This window comes from Hyla sarda, chromosome 1, assembly GCF_029499605.1.
Source record: "Hyla sarda isolate aHylSar1 chromosome 1, aHylSar1.hap1, whole genome shotgun sequence".
Lineage (NCBI taxonomy): Eukaryota > Metazoa > Chordata > Amphibia > Anura > Hylidae > Hyla > Hyla sarda.
In genome coordinates this window covers 341839816-341854958 of record NC_079189.1, presented here as the reverse complement: position 1 = coordinate 341854958, position 15143 = coordinate 341839816, and the positions used below count along the sequence as shown (strand labels likewise).

Sequence of the window (15143 nt, the reverse complement as noted above, 5' to 3'; positions counted from 1 at the left end):
CCGATCATGTGTTCTGTCACGTGAGTGCGCCTCGCCTACAAGACTTATTTTCAGAATTTGGGTTGAGGATAAAGTCTCTGCTTTTTCCTCCTTTAAGATAGCTCCAACAGCCTCCTTTCTCTTCAACTTTGTACTTTTTGGGGGACATTTATCATTAGCTTTACACCCCTTCAATGTTCTAAATGTCCCTGCAAATTTTGTGCAATTGCGGGACAAGGGCATACAGGTACGTTCTTCGTCCCTAAGAGGTCCCAAAAGGAAGCATCACTGAAGGATTACCACTAGTTGACACATTTCAGAATTATACACAGATTGTATTACATACCTAAAATATGGCAAAATTTGGAAAGTATGAATTGACAGAGAGATGAATTGACAGATGTCTGGCATTGTGCAGATAGCCGCCGGGACCAGAGCAGGACAAGGGCATACAGGTATGTTCTTCGTCCCTAAGAGGTCCCAAAGGAAGCATCATGAATTGAAAGCTGTTACAATGTTTGGGAATGTAGAGAAATCAATCTATTCTGGGGTAAAATATATGCCCAGGTTACAACAAGGGCAATAGTCGCTGAATTTCCATTTTTACGCAATAACGTGAATCCGGATTATGGAAGATTTCCAATCATTAGAATTATGAGAAATAGAAGTAGGTAAAATAAGAAAAGATGAAAAGATGTGGTGTAGAGCTAACAACATGGCTTTCTTTTTTTTCCCTCCCTTTCTGTCAACCGGGGAAGGAGGGTGGGAATTATGTGAAATGAAAAACTCTTTTCCTATTTATTGTGGAATATATGCAATAGTTTTTCTGATTTAACAAAAAAAAAGTGACATGGAGCCAAGAGCATCAGGAATAATTTCAATTGACATGTATACACCAACATAGGGTTTACTGCTCAACTCCTTAATGACTCACCAATGAAGTTTAATACTCAAATTCCAAAAATGTGAATTTAGACAGCACATGAGTGCACATTTTTACAATACAGTGTTTTATTATAGGGTTGTGGTGTTGGTAAACCAAACCTCCAACACCTTCATAAATGATTCATTTATAATAATTTAAAACAATTTACAACAGTGCATTTATTACATACTTGAGTGAAATGCATAGAAAGTTGATAATAAAAATCAGTACATTTCTAACCCCACAACCATGCTTTACTGCACTGAAAAGGCCATAAATCATTAGAAAAAAAGACTTGACATTACACGTAAATATAAAATCCAGACCTACTTTAATGGTTTTGGTTTGAAGTCGTAATCCATTCAGGGTATTGATGGCCTTCTCAGCATCCTTAGGATCAATGTAGTTTACAAAACCATAACCCAAGCTTTGTCCTGAACAAATAAAAAAAGCAATGCTTAGGAAAGAAAACCAAAAACAGTCACTTTATTATGGTTTACTTTTTACTTTGCCCTATTATGACACAAACATAAGTAAAATACTCATGGTTGTTTTCATCCAGACACAAAGGCCGGCATTTATCATTGTAGGTGTAAGAAGCATTTTTCAACACCTGTTTGTGTGCTGGTAATGTGTAGGAAAACCATATTTATTAAAATGGTCGCAGAGCATTTGATAAATTTTGTGCAGGTAAACATTTTCTGAAATTTCTCTCTTCACATACACCAAAAAGCTAAGGTAAGTCTGGGTTGGGCTAGTTTTAGAGACTTCAGTGGTTTTGCACCTTTTTGAGACACAGTTCATAAACCCTTCCATAGCATGTGTATTGCCAAAATCAGTGGACTGCAACTCAAAATCAGCAGAAATGTGTAAGCCAAAAGGCACAAATAAACCGTGCTTGCATCTTTTGCAGACTAAAAACAGTCTAAGGCTAAGTTTCCTTTATTTTTTTTTGGGGGGGGGGGGGACGACAAGAAAAACACCAATTCTGCCGCATAGCGTTTTTTCGTCCAAAAATGTTGCGGCCAGATGTTAGCTGTAAATCAATGCGAAATCGCAAAATTCTTATTCCACTTGGAGTTTTTATTTTATTTTTTATCCTTTTTTTAGGTAGTACTACTACTCCCAGCATGGAATACACTGTTCCATGATGGTAGTAGTACCTGTACTAATAGATCGCCCATTGCGATCCTCCTGTATAATGTATAGATGCGGCCATTATTCTATGGTTCCCTGCACTGCCGTATATATACACCTATTCATATTTCCCAGAGAGACCTGTGATTGGCCAGATGGTTCCAGTCAATCACAGATCTCTGTGGGAAATAGGAATATGTGTTTATATACGGCAGTGCAGGGGACCATAGAAGAGCGGCCGGCCGCATCTATAAATTATACAGGAGGATCGCAAAGAGTGTAGAGAGTGACATCCGCTGTGATCTTTCCTTAACTGCAAGTACTACTACTCCCAACATGGAGCACACTCTGCTCAATGCTGGGAGCTGTAGTACCTGCATTAATAGACAGATCGCAACAGGTGTCAGAAGTTACACTCACTCCGATGCAGTATTAATGCAGGTACTACAGCTCCCAGCATGGAGCAGAGTGTGCCCCATGTTGGGAGTAGTAGTACCTCAGGTAAGAACAGATCACAGTATCAGTATCACTACTGACACCCAATGCAATCTTCCTTTCTATTGCAGGGAGGCTTTCTCCTGCACTCCGCATCTCTGCTCTATACTTCGGCCAGTGATGTGAATAGAACATCACTCATTCATATTTCCCTCAGAGCAGTGATTGGCTGCAACCATCTAGTCACATCACTGGCCGGAGTACAGAGCAGAGATGCGAGCGTTGTATAGAGCCGCTCTGCTATATTATGGACAATCACATCGGGTGTCACAACTGACACCCGGGGCGATATGTCTATTAGTACAGGTACTACTACTTCCATCATGGAACAGTCCCATGCTGGGAGTAGTAGTACTACCTAAACATTTTTACAAATAGAGAAAAAAGTTACACACACTTTATTAAAAATTAATTAAAATTTAGTTATGAAAAATATAAATTTCATTAAATACATCTTTTTTCCATCACTACAGCATTATTTTTTTTTTTTTTTTTTTTTTAAGTACGCAACAAATTTGTACCCAAAAAAATCTGCCAAGGTGCAATTTCCACACAAAAAAAAAAAGGCAGAAAATTGCAATTTCTTCATGCGTTTTTTCACACCCAAAAACACAGGACAAACAAGTAGAAACTTAGCCTAAAAAGACAATGATAAATGTCAGCCAAAATGCTGCATTATAAAAATTATTAACAAAACATTTAGAAAAAAGCATTTAAATAATCCACATCAATAAATCATAAACCCCCCCCCCCCCCGCGATCTCCCTAACGGGACACCCCGTCTCCTCCCCGTCCCCATACAGTTCTATGGGGGAGACGGGGAGGCACGAACGCTGCCTCCCCGCCTCTCCCATAGAGATGTATGGAAGAGGCGTGCCGGCTGCAACGTCATGCTGCGGTCGGCACGCCCCCTGCACGGGACAGCCGCGGCCCCATACAGGAGATCACAGGGGGTCCCAACGGTCGGACCCCCCGCGATCAAACACATCCGCTATCCTGTGGTTAGGGGATAAGTGTTAATCACGCTGCAGATGTCCTTTAAATATATTCTTATCTCTATCTACATATTTTGGTTTCCCGATATGATATTTTGTTGTGCCCTGATGCACACTCGGACTATTTTTGGTGGTTTCATTGGTCATATATTATATTAAAAGAACATAATAAAGGTTATATTTTAAAGGGGTATTGTGCCACACACTTAGTTACACGATAAGTTTCCTTACCCTTATTTGTTTTTGGTTAGCAAAGCCCCCATGGTGCCAGAAAAAAAAAAAAAAAAAAGACATGGCACACTATTTTGGAAACTACACCCCCCTCAAGGAATGTAACAAGGGGTACAGTGAGCCTTAATATCCTACAGGTCATTGATAAACTTTCGCTAAGGTGGCTCAATGAAAAATTAGATTTTTCACTAAAATGCTGGTGTTACTCCAAATTTTTCATTTTCACAAGGGGCTAAAGAAAAAGAGAAAAAGCCCCCCTAAAATTTAACGTAATTTCTCCCCAATACAGAAATACCCCATATGTGTCCCTAAACTAAGGGCTCAAGTAGTGCAGGAACTGAGTTCCTGCACTTTTTTCCCAGCAGGAACACCATTCCCATTAGCAGGAGTTCTGCAGGACCAGCCCTTGAGTGGAAATCTTGGGCGAGTTCCTGCATTTTTTTTTTTCCCCAGGACTTGACCCCTGCCTAAACTGTTGCCCTGAAATACGACAGGGCTCCCAAATGAGAGCGCCATGCGCATTTGAGGCCTAAATAAGAGATTTGCATAGGGAATGGACCCGGATGCAAGCATTACAATTGCCTCCATCAAAGATACCCTACGGCAGTGTTTCCCAAACAGGGTGCCTCCAGCTGTTGCAAAACTCACAGCATGCCTCAACAGTCAATGGCTGTCAGGAAACACTGGGTGTTTTGGAAACCGTGCCGAGATGTTTTTTTTTATTTATTTTTGGGGGAGGGGGGTTATTTAAGGGGGTGTGTGTATATGTAGTGTTCTACTGTTTATTTTGTGTCAGTAGTGTAGAGTAGTGTTTTTAGGGTACATTCACATAAACGGGGGTTCACAGCTCCCGCTGGGAGTTTGAGCTGCGGCGGAAAATATGCCGCAGCTCAAACTTGCATTGGAAAACTCACTGTAAATTACCTTTGTCTGTGCATGCTGTTGTAGTTATGCAACAGATGGAGACACTTTTTCATAGAGAAAATGTACACCCAGCCATTTCATAATAAAATTCCCAGCATGCACAGGCTTCCAAGGAGCATGCTGGGCATTGTAGTTGTGCCTCCAGCTGTTGCATAACTACAACTCCAAGCATGCCCTTTGACTGTGCAGAGAGCTGTATTAAACAGCTGGGGTACACAGCACTCACCTCCAGCTGTTGTATAATACAACTCCCAGCATGCACATCCAAAGGGCATGCTGGGAGTTGTAGTTATGCAACATGTGAATGTAGACTATGAACAGAGAAACTCCTGCACTATCTTCAGACAGAATGCAGCTCAGGACGTGAATGTAAGTTCTGGTGTCAGACACATATACAAGAGAAGAAAGTAGCTATCAGGCACTGCTGAGCGTACAAAATAGTCGATGATGTTAGATGGGTAGTCTGTCCGTAGAACACCTGCTGCAATAGGAGGGGTGATGGGCGGTGCGGCTTCAGCACGATAGTACTAGTATGTAGAGTAGTGTACTACAAAAGTAGTAGAAGGGAGAAAAAAAAAAAAAAAAAATCGCACTCGCAATAGCAATGACCCCAAAACATAGGCTCTTTATTCCAAGAAGCAGATGGAGCAAACATAGGAAGAAGCAATTCCTTGGAGCGGGGAGTGAGAGCAGCCGCTCTCAAGATGCAGGGGCACAGGAGGAGTGGCAACTAGTTTCGAGTCAGCCGACACTTCTTCCGGCCAGGTGTGTACGTCTCCTCTTAAAGGTAGTAAGATTTTATAGGCAAAAAAAAACGCATGTGAATGGTGTCTTACATTAAGGAAAATGTGCACAAAGTCGTGAAAAACTAAATTAAAACAGTTAAAACCAAAGTAGAATGGAGAAATAAAAAAATGCAGACTCACAGAAAAGCTGAAAAATAGTTACGTTCATTTAACCCCAGGGGGCCAGTAGCATCAAGTTTAATTATCCAATGCGCCTCCCGGCATAGATGATTAGTATGTTGATTTTCTCCCTCTGGGGCTATTTCTATGCGTTCAAGTCCTGCAAATTTAAGACCCTCGGTTTTGCTTCCATAATATTCAATCATATGGGAGATAAAACGGGGAAATCCTTTTTTATTTTTTAAAGAATAAAAATGCTTGCGTATACGGATGAACAATTTTCTTTTGGTTTTTCCGACATAAAATAATTTGCATGGACAAATGATGCAATAGATAATGAACGTAGGCTGACACATAATGAATTGGTTAAGGAAAATGTTAGTGATAATCTGCTTCTCCTTTACTAGTGTCCCTAGATCGGCATCTTGTTCAATCATGAACCAATTCTCATGTATCACTTTTTTAATCACGTCGTTCATGGGGGAATTTGGAAAGAAGACAAAACGGATATAGACAGATGTTTTAGTATTTTTATTTCTAGGCTTAAGTAATTCTTTGCATGTTTTTTTCTTTGCTTTGTCAAAGGCTTTATTAAGGACAGTGGAGGGATAACCTCACTCGAGGAACCGAGAGGTAAGTGTTTTAGCTTGCTCAAGAAATGTATTATCCCTATTTGCTCATTTTATTCTCAAATATTGACTATAGGGGTATGTTATTTTTGATATAATTGGGATGTGAACACCAAAAGTGCAATAAAGAATTTTTGGCTATATCTTTTCGAAAACTGGAAGTGTGCAGAGTATTTGAAATAATTTCTAGAGATGAGCGAACTTACAGTAATTTCGATTCGTCACGAACTTCTCGGCAGTTGATGACTTTTCCTGCATAAATTAGTTCAGCTTTCCGGTGCTCCGGTGGGCTGGAAAAGGTGGATACAGATATAGGAGACTCTTTCCTAGGAATGTATCCACCTTTTCCAGCCCACCGGAGCACCTGAAGGCTGAACTAATTTATGCAGGATAAGTCATCAACTGCCGAGCCGAGAAGTACGAATCGAATTTACTGTAAGTTCGCTCATCTCTAATTTCCAACCGAATGTTCAAAAAAATCAAGAGAGACTTACCCCAAATATGGCTCGTAAAGAGCATATTGGCTGTATTAATATTCAAAAAGATCATGAAATTAGAGAAATCGTCAGGAGAGCCCTCCCATACAATCAATGCATCATCCATGTATCTTAAATAATATTTAATGTGCCTAATGAAAGGATTAATTGAGGAGAATATATATGCTTGCTCAAAAATAGAAAGAAACACGTTTGCATAAAAATAAGTGCATGATACAGGCGTGCCGTGTTATGGGCCTGCCTGTTCCAATGCTCCCCATGTAAAAAGGTATTGTTCAACAAAAAATAAACTGACGCAATAAAGTTGCGAGATTTGTTGGTGCCACTTAGAAGTTAGACATAGCTTGTACAACCGCATCGTGAGGGATGCGGGTGTACAGGCTCTCAATGTCAAGGGATACCAACTGGAAGGAGTCTTGCCAGAAAAAATAGTCCAAGGCAGTGAGTAATTCGCTCATATCTTTTAATAAAGTGGGGATACCTCTAAGTAATGGAGAGATAAGCCATTCCAAAAAGCTAGATAAAGCTTCAGTTGGAGAGCAGATACCAGCTATAATGGGCCTACCGGTGGGATTTTTAAGATTCTTATGTACTTTAGGCAGGACATATATTTTGGCTGGTTTAGTTTGAGTGGGAAGTTTTTCTAAAATTGATTGTGGACTTTTCTGCATGGCGACATAATAAGGATCTGAGATGGTCTCATATACGTCTAGTGGGATTAAGGGTAAGTTTTTCAAATGTGGAGCAGTCATTAAAGGGGTACTCCGGTGAAAACCTTTTTTTCTTTTAAATCAACTGGTGGCAGAAAGTTAAACATATTTGTAAATTACTTCTATTAAAAAATCTTAATCCTTCCTGTACTTATTAGTTGCTGAATACTACAGAGGAAATTCTTTTCCTTTTGGAATGCTCTCTGATGACATCACGATCACAGTTCTCTCTGCTGACGTTACTATAATAATAATGCTTTATTTATTGTTGTCCTTAGTGGGATTTGAACCCAAGTCCCCAGCACTGCAAGGCAGCAGTGCTAACCACTGAGCCACCATGCTGCCCTTAGCATACATCTGCTATGCATGGTTGCTAAAATGGACAGAGATGTCAGCAGAGAGCACTGTGTTCGTGATGTCATCAGTGTTCCATAAAGAAAGGCATTTCCTCTGTAGCATTCAGCAGCTAATAAGTACTGGAAGGATTAAGATTTTTTAATAGAAGTAATTTACAAATATGTTTAACTTTCTGCCACCAGTAGATTTAAAAGAAAAAAGGTTTTCCCCGGAGTACCCCTTTAACGCCTTCCCGACCTATGACATACCTGTACGTCATGAGTGGGAAGGTGTTCCCGACCCATGACATACAGGTACGTCATGAACATTTTTGCCGCTACTCGCGGCATCCCGCAGCGCCCGGTAAGATGGTGGCTATCACTGTTAGCCAGCCATCTTACCATGCGACCACGGAGGGTTTCATCCCCCACCCCCCCAGCGATCGCTGCTATCAGCTAGTCAAATCTGACTAGCTGATAGCAGCGCGGTGTGTGAGTCGCGATCACGGGGATCGGGACACACACCGCTCTGCTAAGTGTCCCTTACCCATTCATGCGGTGTACCGAGCGGTCCCGGCGCGAGCGGCGTCCTCCAGACGGTCCCGGCGGCGCTGCGTCCCGGAGGTGAGTTTCCAGCAGCAGTGTGGCATCTTCATTGGCAGCAGTGAGATCGCCGTAAAGCGATCTCACTGCTGCCTCTGGGAGTTTCAAAACTGCAACTCCCAGCATGCCCAGACAGCCTTTGGCTTTCTGGGCATGCTGGGAGTTGTAGTTTTGCAACATCTGGAGGTCCACAGTTTGGAGACCACTGTATAATGGTCTCCAATCTGTGCTCTTCCAGATGTTGCAAAACTACAAATCTCAGCATGCTCAGTCTGTCCAGGCATGCTGGGAGTTGTAGTTCTCTAACATCTGGAAGAGCACACATTGGAGACCATTATACAGTGGTCTCCAAACTGTGGACCTCCAGATGTTGCAAAACTACAACTCCCAGCATGCCCAGACTGCCCAAGCATGCTGGAAGTTGTAGTTCGGCAACATCTGATCCTTCAGATATTCACGAACTACAACTTCCAGCATGCCTGGGTAGTCTGGGCATGCTGGGAGTTGTAGTTTTGCAACAACTGGAGGTACACTAGTTGGGAAACATTGTCCGTTTCCTACCTCAGTGCCTCCAGCTGTTGCAAAACTATAACTCCCAGCATGCACTGACAGACCATGCATGCTGGGAGTTGTAGTTTTGCAACAGCTGGAGGCACACTGGTTTGGAAACACTAAGTTTGGTTGCAAAACACTTGAAAGTTTATTACGTAACTTAGTGTTTCCAAACCAGTGTGCCTCCAGCTGTTGCAAAACTACAACTCCCAGCATGCACGGACAGCCAAAGGGCATGCTCAGAGTTTGCAACAGCTGGATGTTTGCCCCCAATGTGAATGTACAGGGTACACTCACATGGGCGGAGGTTTACAGTGAGTGCTGCAAGTTTGAGATGGCGCAAATTTTGCGCTGCAGCTCAAACTTCCAGTGGCAAACTTGCTGTGAACCTCTGCCCATGTGACTGTACCCTAAAAACACTACACTACACTAACCTAAAATAAAAAGCACTACATATACATATACTCCCCCCCAAAAAAATGAAAAACGTCTGGTACGCTACTGTTTCCAAAACGAAGCCTCCAGCTGTTGCAAAATAACTCCCAGTATTGCCGGACAGCCATTGACTGTCCAGGCATGCTGGGAGTTTTGCAACAGCTGGAGGCACCCTGTTTGGGAATCATTGGCATAGGATACCCCTATGTCCACCCCTATGCAAATCCCTAATTTAGGCCTCAAATGCGCATGGCGCTCTCTCACTTTGGAGCCCTGTCGTATTTCAGGGCAACAGTTTTGGGACACATATGGGGTATCGCCGTACTCGGGAGAAATGGTCTAAAAAATTTTGGGGGGCTTTTTCTTCTTTAACCCCTTATGCTGGTGTAGACCCCAACTTCACCTTTTCATGTTAGTGTAAAAAAATTAATTTTTTACACTGACATGCTGGTGTTGCCCTATACTTTTCATTTTCACAAGAGGTAAAAGGGAAAAAAGACCCTCTAAATTTGTAATGCAATTTCTCCCGAGTACGGAGATACCCCATATGTGGGCACAAAGTGCTCTGGGGGCGCACAACAAGGCCCAGAAGGGAGAGTGCACCATGTACATTTGAGGTGATTTGCACAGGGGTGGCTGATTGTTACAGCAGTTCTGACAAACGCAAAACTAATATCCATATGTGACCCCATTTTGGAAACTACACCCCTCACGGAATGTAATAAGGGGTGCAGTGAGAATTTACACCCCACTGGCGTATGACAGATTTTTGGAACAGTGGTCTGTGAAAATGAAAAATAAAATTTTTCATTTGCACAGTCCACTGTTTCAAATATCTGTCAAACGCCAGTGGGGTGTAAATGCTCACTGCACCCCTTATTAAATTCTGTGAGGGGTGTAGTTTCCAAAATGGGGTCACATGTGGGGGGGGGTCCACTGTTCTGGCACCATAGGGGCTTCCTAAATGGGGCATGCCCCCAAAAACCCTTTCAGAAAAACTCACTCTCCAAAATCCCATTGTTGCTCCTTCCCTTCTGAGCCCTCTACTGCGCCCGCCGAACAATTTACATACGCATATGAGGTATTTCCTTGCTCGAGAGAAATTGGGTTACAAATTTTAGGGTGATTTCTCTCCTTTTACCCCTTGTAAAAATTCAAAAATTGGGTCTACAAGAACATGAGTGTAAAAAATGAAGATTGTGAATTTTCTCCTTCACATTGCTGCTATTCCTGTGAAACACCTAAAGGGTTAAAACACTTACTGAATGTCATTTTGAATACTTTGGGGGGTGCAGTTTTTATAATGGGGTCATTTATGGGGTATTTCTAATATGAAGACCCTTAAAATCCACTTGCAACCTGAACTGGGCCCTGAAAAAGTACGATTTTGAAAATCTTGAGAAAAATTGGAAAATTGCTGCGGAACTTTGAAGCCCTCTGGTGTCTTCCAAAATTAAAAACTTGTCAATTTTGTTGATGCAATCATAAAGTAGACATATTGTATATGTGAATCAATATGTAATTTATTTGGAATATCCATTTTCCTTACAAGCAGAGAGTTTAAAAGTTAGAAAAAAGCAAAATTTTCAAAATTTTCATGACATTTTTAGATTTTTTACCAACAAAGGATGCAAATATCAGTGACATTTTACCAATAACATAAAGTAGAATATGTCACGAAAAAACAATCTCGGAATCAGAATGATAAGTAAAAACCTCCCAGAGTTATTAATGTTTAAAATGACAGTGGTCAGATTTTCAAAAAATGCCCAGGTCCTGAAGGTGAAAAATGGGCTGGGTCATGAAGGTGTCGGAACTCATTATTATAAGCTGTACTGCTCCAAATTACGGTGGCACCTCCCTTGTGTACGTTGGTAATGTGTAAAGCCTCTTGAGAATTAAAGGACAACTGCAGTGCTAATGAAGTAGTGCTCTAATGTTATTAAATAAGTAGTTATGCAACTTACTAATTGTGCTCCATTACCTTTTCTGCACAGTTTAGCTGCTTTGCTGTCACAGGAAGTTGCTGCCTGGGGCTCTAATGTGAGTAGCATCTACCTGTTATTCCCTATGGGGCTGTCAGCTAGGTCGACGCTACGTCACAAACTCCCAGGATCCTTCACTCCCCCTGCAGCTCCTCCAACCTCATACATATTCATTAGGCTGATATGTGCTCTGCTCTAATTGGCTGAGCGCACAGTAGGAGTGTTTCAGGGCTGTGAGCTGAGCCGTTTGGATGTGAGCAAAAACAGAGCCTGTGTCTGCAATCAGCTTCAGCATGGCCGGCTCCCCCCCTCCTCCCCCCAAGGTCTCCGTGGTGACATCTGCCCGGGTGCTAAAGTGTGCTGCTGTCAGTGAAGGCAGTAACCCTTTATGTGCCTGCCTCTCACAACCATGTTAGCTATTGTACTGTGTCCCCCTTTTCTCACTGGCCTCTTGGAATAAAGTTTACAGCAGTGTGCTGCTGAGAGAAAGCATAGCATTCCTGTGGGTCATTCATTGTTGCTGAGAGGTCCATAAGTCCACATTGTCCCCCTGTCCTCAGTCCCTAAATGTTGCACCATAATCTAAACCAGTGTTTCCTAACCAGAGCACCTCCAGCTGTTGCAAAACCACAACTCCCAGCATGCCCTGACAGCCGTGGCTGTCCAGACATGCTGGAAATTGTAGTTTTGCAACAGCTGGAGGCACCCCTGCAACTCCACACTGTACATTATATCTATGCAAGTTGTTTTCCAGGCAGCCGCAGCCGGCTCTCCTATTGGACAGGGGAGAACATGTGGTGAGGATGTGAGGGGATAACCACAAGGGAAGGAGCTGTGGGCGTCACTTTATTATAATTTATTATAATTTCCTTGGGGGGAAAGGAGGGGGGGGGGGGAAGAGAGCAGCAGCTCACAGGAAGCAGGCGCAGGGGGTCATGGGAAATGTAGTCTATGACATGGCTGCTTACTGCTTTGGGTGGCAATTACCAGAGAACGGCTGGACCGTTTTGGACAAAAGGTATCTTTGGGTTAAATTTGGATTTATTACCGCCTTGAAAATAGGCACCACTAATGTTGTCATGAGCGACAACTGAAGTGTTAGCTCCCATTAGTTCACAAAGGGCAGCAACATTCTCCTCGTCCGTGTTTGCTAATTTACATACTATGCTAAAACCAAGGCTTGAGATATAGCATGGTGTTTCACCTTCGAGTGGATCAGTATCCCGTTGCTTTTTATTATTTTTATCGGCACCTGTAGAAAAAATATTTTAATATTGATTTTTCTTATAGCTTTCTCCAAGTTCACATAGAAGATTTCCTTATTAAATTTATCATGGAGACCGAAGTTAAGTCCGTTAGCTAAGACTGACAAGCAGTTGTCGCTAAGGGAATGTCCGTAAGGTTTATAACATTGTCCTATCTATGTTGGACTGTCTCTATTGGGGCTTCCAAGTGATGGACTTCCTTTTCTTCAATCTTCTGTGCGCGTCTTTTCAAGGTGGTGTCTGATGGACTCTATTCTGTTTCTGTTGTGAGAAAGTCTGTGGACTTCTTTTGCTTATGTCTTGGTTGATCAGTTTTAACTCTTGCACGCCAGTTTTTCTTGCTATAGTTCCGCGTAGTCTGAAGAATTTTTCCACAAAAAAATCTGGTCTTTTTCAAAGTCGTGGGTGTCAAACATGCGGCCCACAATGAATTTATTTGCGGCCCAGACATCCCTGTGTCCCGAAAGATGTTTTTGGGACACAGGGATGCCCCTGTCAACTCTCAGCGGCCCCGCGCTAAGTTTAAAAACGCAGGGGCCGGCGGGAGTCACTGATGTCCCGTGCGTGTGCCCATAGCAACAGAGGCGCGGAGGAGCGGAACATGGAGGTTGAAGACACACGCTGGCCAGCATGGTAAGTGACCAGCGTTGTGTCCGCTACAGTGCTCAGACCACCGCTCCTCCGGTCCCCGGGGCCTACTGCTATGGCTGGACTGGGGGAGTGGTGGTCAGAGCACTGAAGTGGGGCAGTACACAGGCATACAGCCTCCAGCCATACTCTGTATATGACTGAAGGCTGTATGTCTGTGGGGGAACTGTACTGCACCCAATGTGGGGGGGGAACTGTACTGCACTCAATGTGAGGGGAACTGTACTGCCCACCTAGTGTGGGGGGGAACTATACTGCCCACCTATGCCCACCTAGTGTGGGGGGGGGAACCATACTGCCAACCTAATGTGGGGGGGGAACTATACTGCATACCTAATGTGGGGGGGGGGAGAACTATACTGCCAACCTAATGTGGGGGGGGGGAACTATACTGCCAACCTAATGTGGGGGGGGGGGGACTATACTGCCAACCTAATGTGGGGGGGGGGGACTATACTGCCAACCTAATGTGGGGGGGAACTATACTGCCAACCTAATGTGGGGGGGAACTATACTGCCAACCTAATGTGGGGGGGGGGAACTATACTGCCAACTTAATGTGGGGGGGGGGGAACTATACTGCCAACTTAATGTGGGGGGGGGAACTATACGGCCAACTTAATGTGGGGGGGGGGGGGAGAGAACTATACTGCCAACATAATTTGAGGGGGGGGGGGGGGGCTATATTGCCAACCTAATGGGAGGGGAACTATACTGCCAACCTAATGGGAGGGAAACTATACTGCCAATGGGGGCCTCGTATCGAAGTTCGCTCACATCACTCTCCAAGAATTAAAGGGCCGGTGTTACTACGTCCTTTTTTGGATGTGGCCCACAAACTTAAACCTTGTTTTTTTTTTGGCCCATGTTAGTCTTTGGGTTTGACATGCTTGACGTACATACTTGTCACATTTTTGTTCTTTTATTTCCATTTGTAGTGTGGCAAGCTTCTTTTCTAAAGCTTTCATGGATACAATTTATCTTCTGCTAATCGAGTTTTGAGTACGTTTTTGTCTCGGCACAGTTCTGCAGTTATTTTTCCGTACTCACTTATTTTTATTGAGTACTAGTATTTGCAGCTTCTGAAAAATTTTCTACGAAATATTTATCTTCCACAAATTGGGACGGTGGTTTATTAACACCACGGTCTCTGTTCCTTGAGCGAGGTTATCCCTCCCCTGTCCTTAATAAAGCCTTTGACAAAGCCAAGAAAAAAAAGCCAAGAATTTCTTAAGCCTACAAATAAAAATACTAGAACGTCTGTCTATACCCGTTTTGTTTTCTCCTTTGCAAATTCCCCCATGAACGACATGATTAGAAAAGTGATACAAGAGAATTGGTTTATGATTGAACAAGATGCCAATCTGGGGACACTAGCAAAGGAGAAGCAGATTATCACCTTCAGAAAATTTCGTACCATTGGTGACTATAAAAAAAGGTAAACAGAAGCTACGAGTAAAAAATTAAACTTGGTTAAGAAGTTGTTTGCCGAAAGGCAATTTTCCTTGTAGTAAAGTTGTAATTTGTGCCACCACAATATATCAAAGAGAAACTTTGTATTGGGTGGCACTAACATCTTCCTTAACCAATTCTTTACTTGTCAGTCTACGTTCATTATCTATTGCATCATTTGTCCTGGCAATTCTTATATGTTGTAAAAACCAAGAGAAAATTGTTCATCCGTATACGAGAGCATTTTTATTCTTTCAAAACTAAAAAAGGATCCCCCAGTTTTATCTCCCTTATGATTGAATATCAAGGAGGCAAAACCGAGGGTCTTAAATTTGCAGGACTCGAACGCATAGAAATAGCTCCAAAGGGAATAGATCTACTTGACACTACAGGCCCCCTTGGGTAAAATTAAAGTTATGATTCAGCTTCGGAGTCTGCATT

At 42.7% G+C, this 15143-nt stretch overlaps 1 protein-coding gene across 15 annotated transcripts in view; it reads right to left on the bottom strand.

Annotated features, from left to right (window-relative positions):
- Nucleotides 1-15143, bottom strand: part of ELAVL2 (ELAV like RNA binding protein 2) — a 240280-nt gene that overhangs the window by 104680 nt on the left and 120457 nt on the right. For all 15 annotated transcript variants that reach the window (XM_056520561.1, XM_056520532.1, XM_056520556.1 and 12 more), the window contains one exon: nt 1235-1338. In XM_056520561.1, the coding sequence (XP_056376536.1) occupies nt 1235-1338 (104 nt within the window). The remainder of the gene's footprint in view (nt 1-1234; nt 1339-15143) is intronic.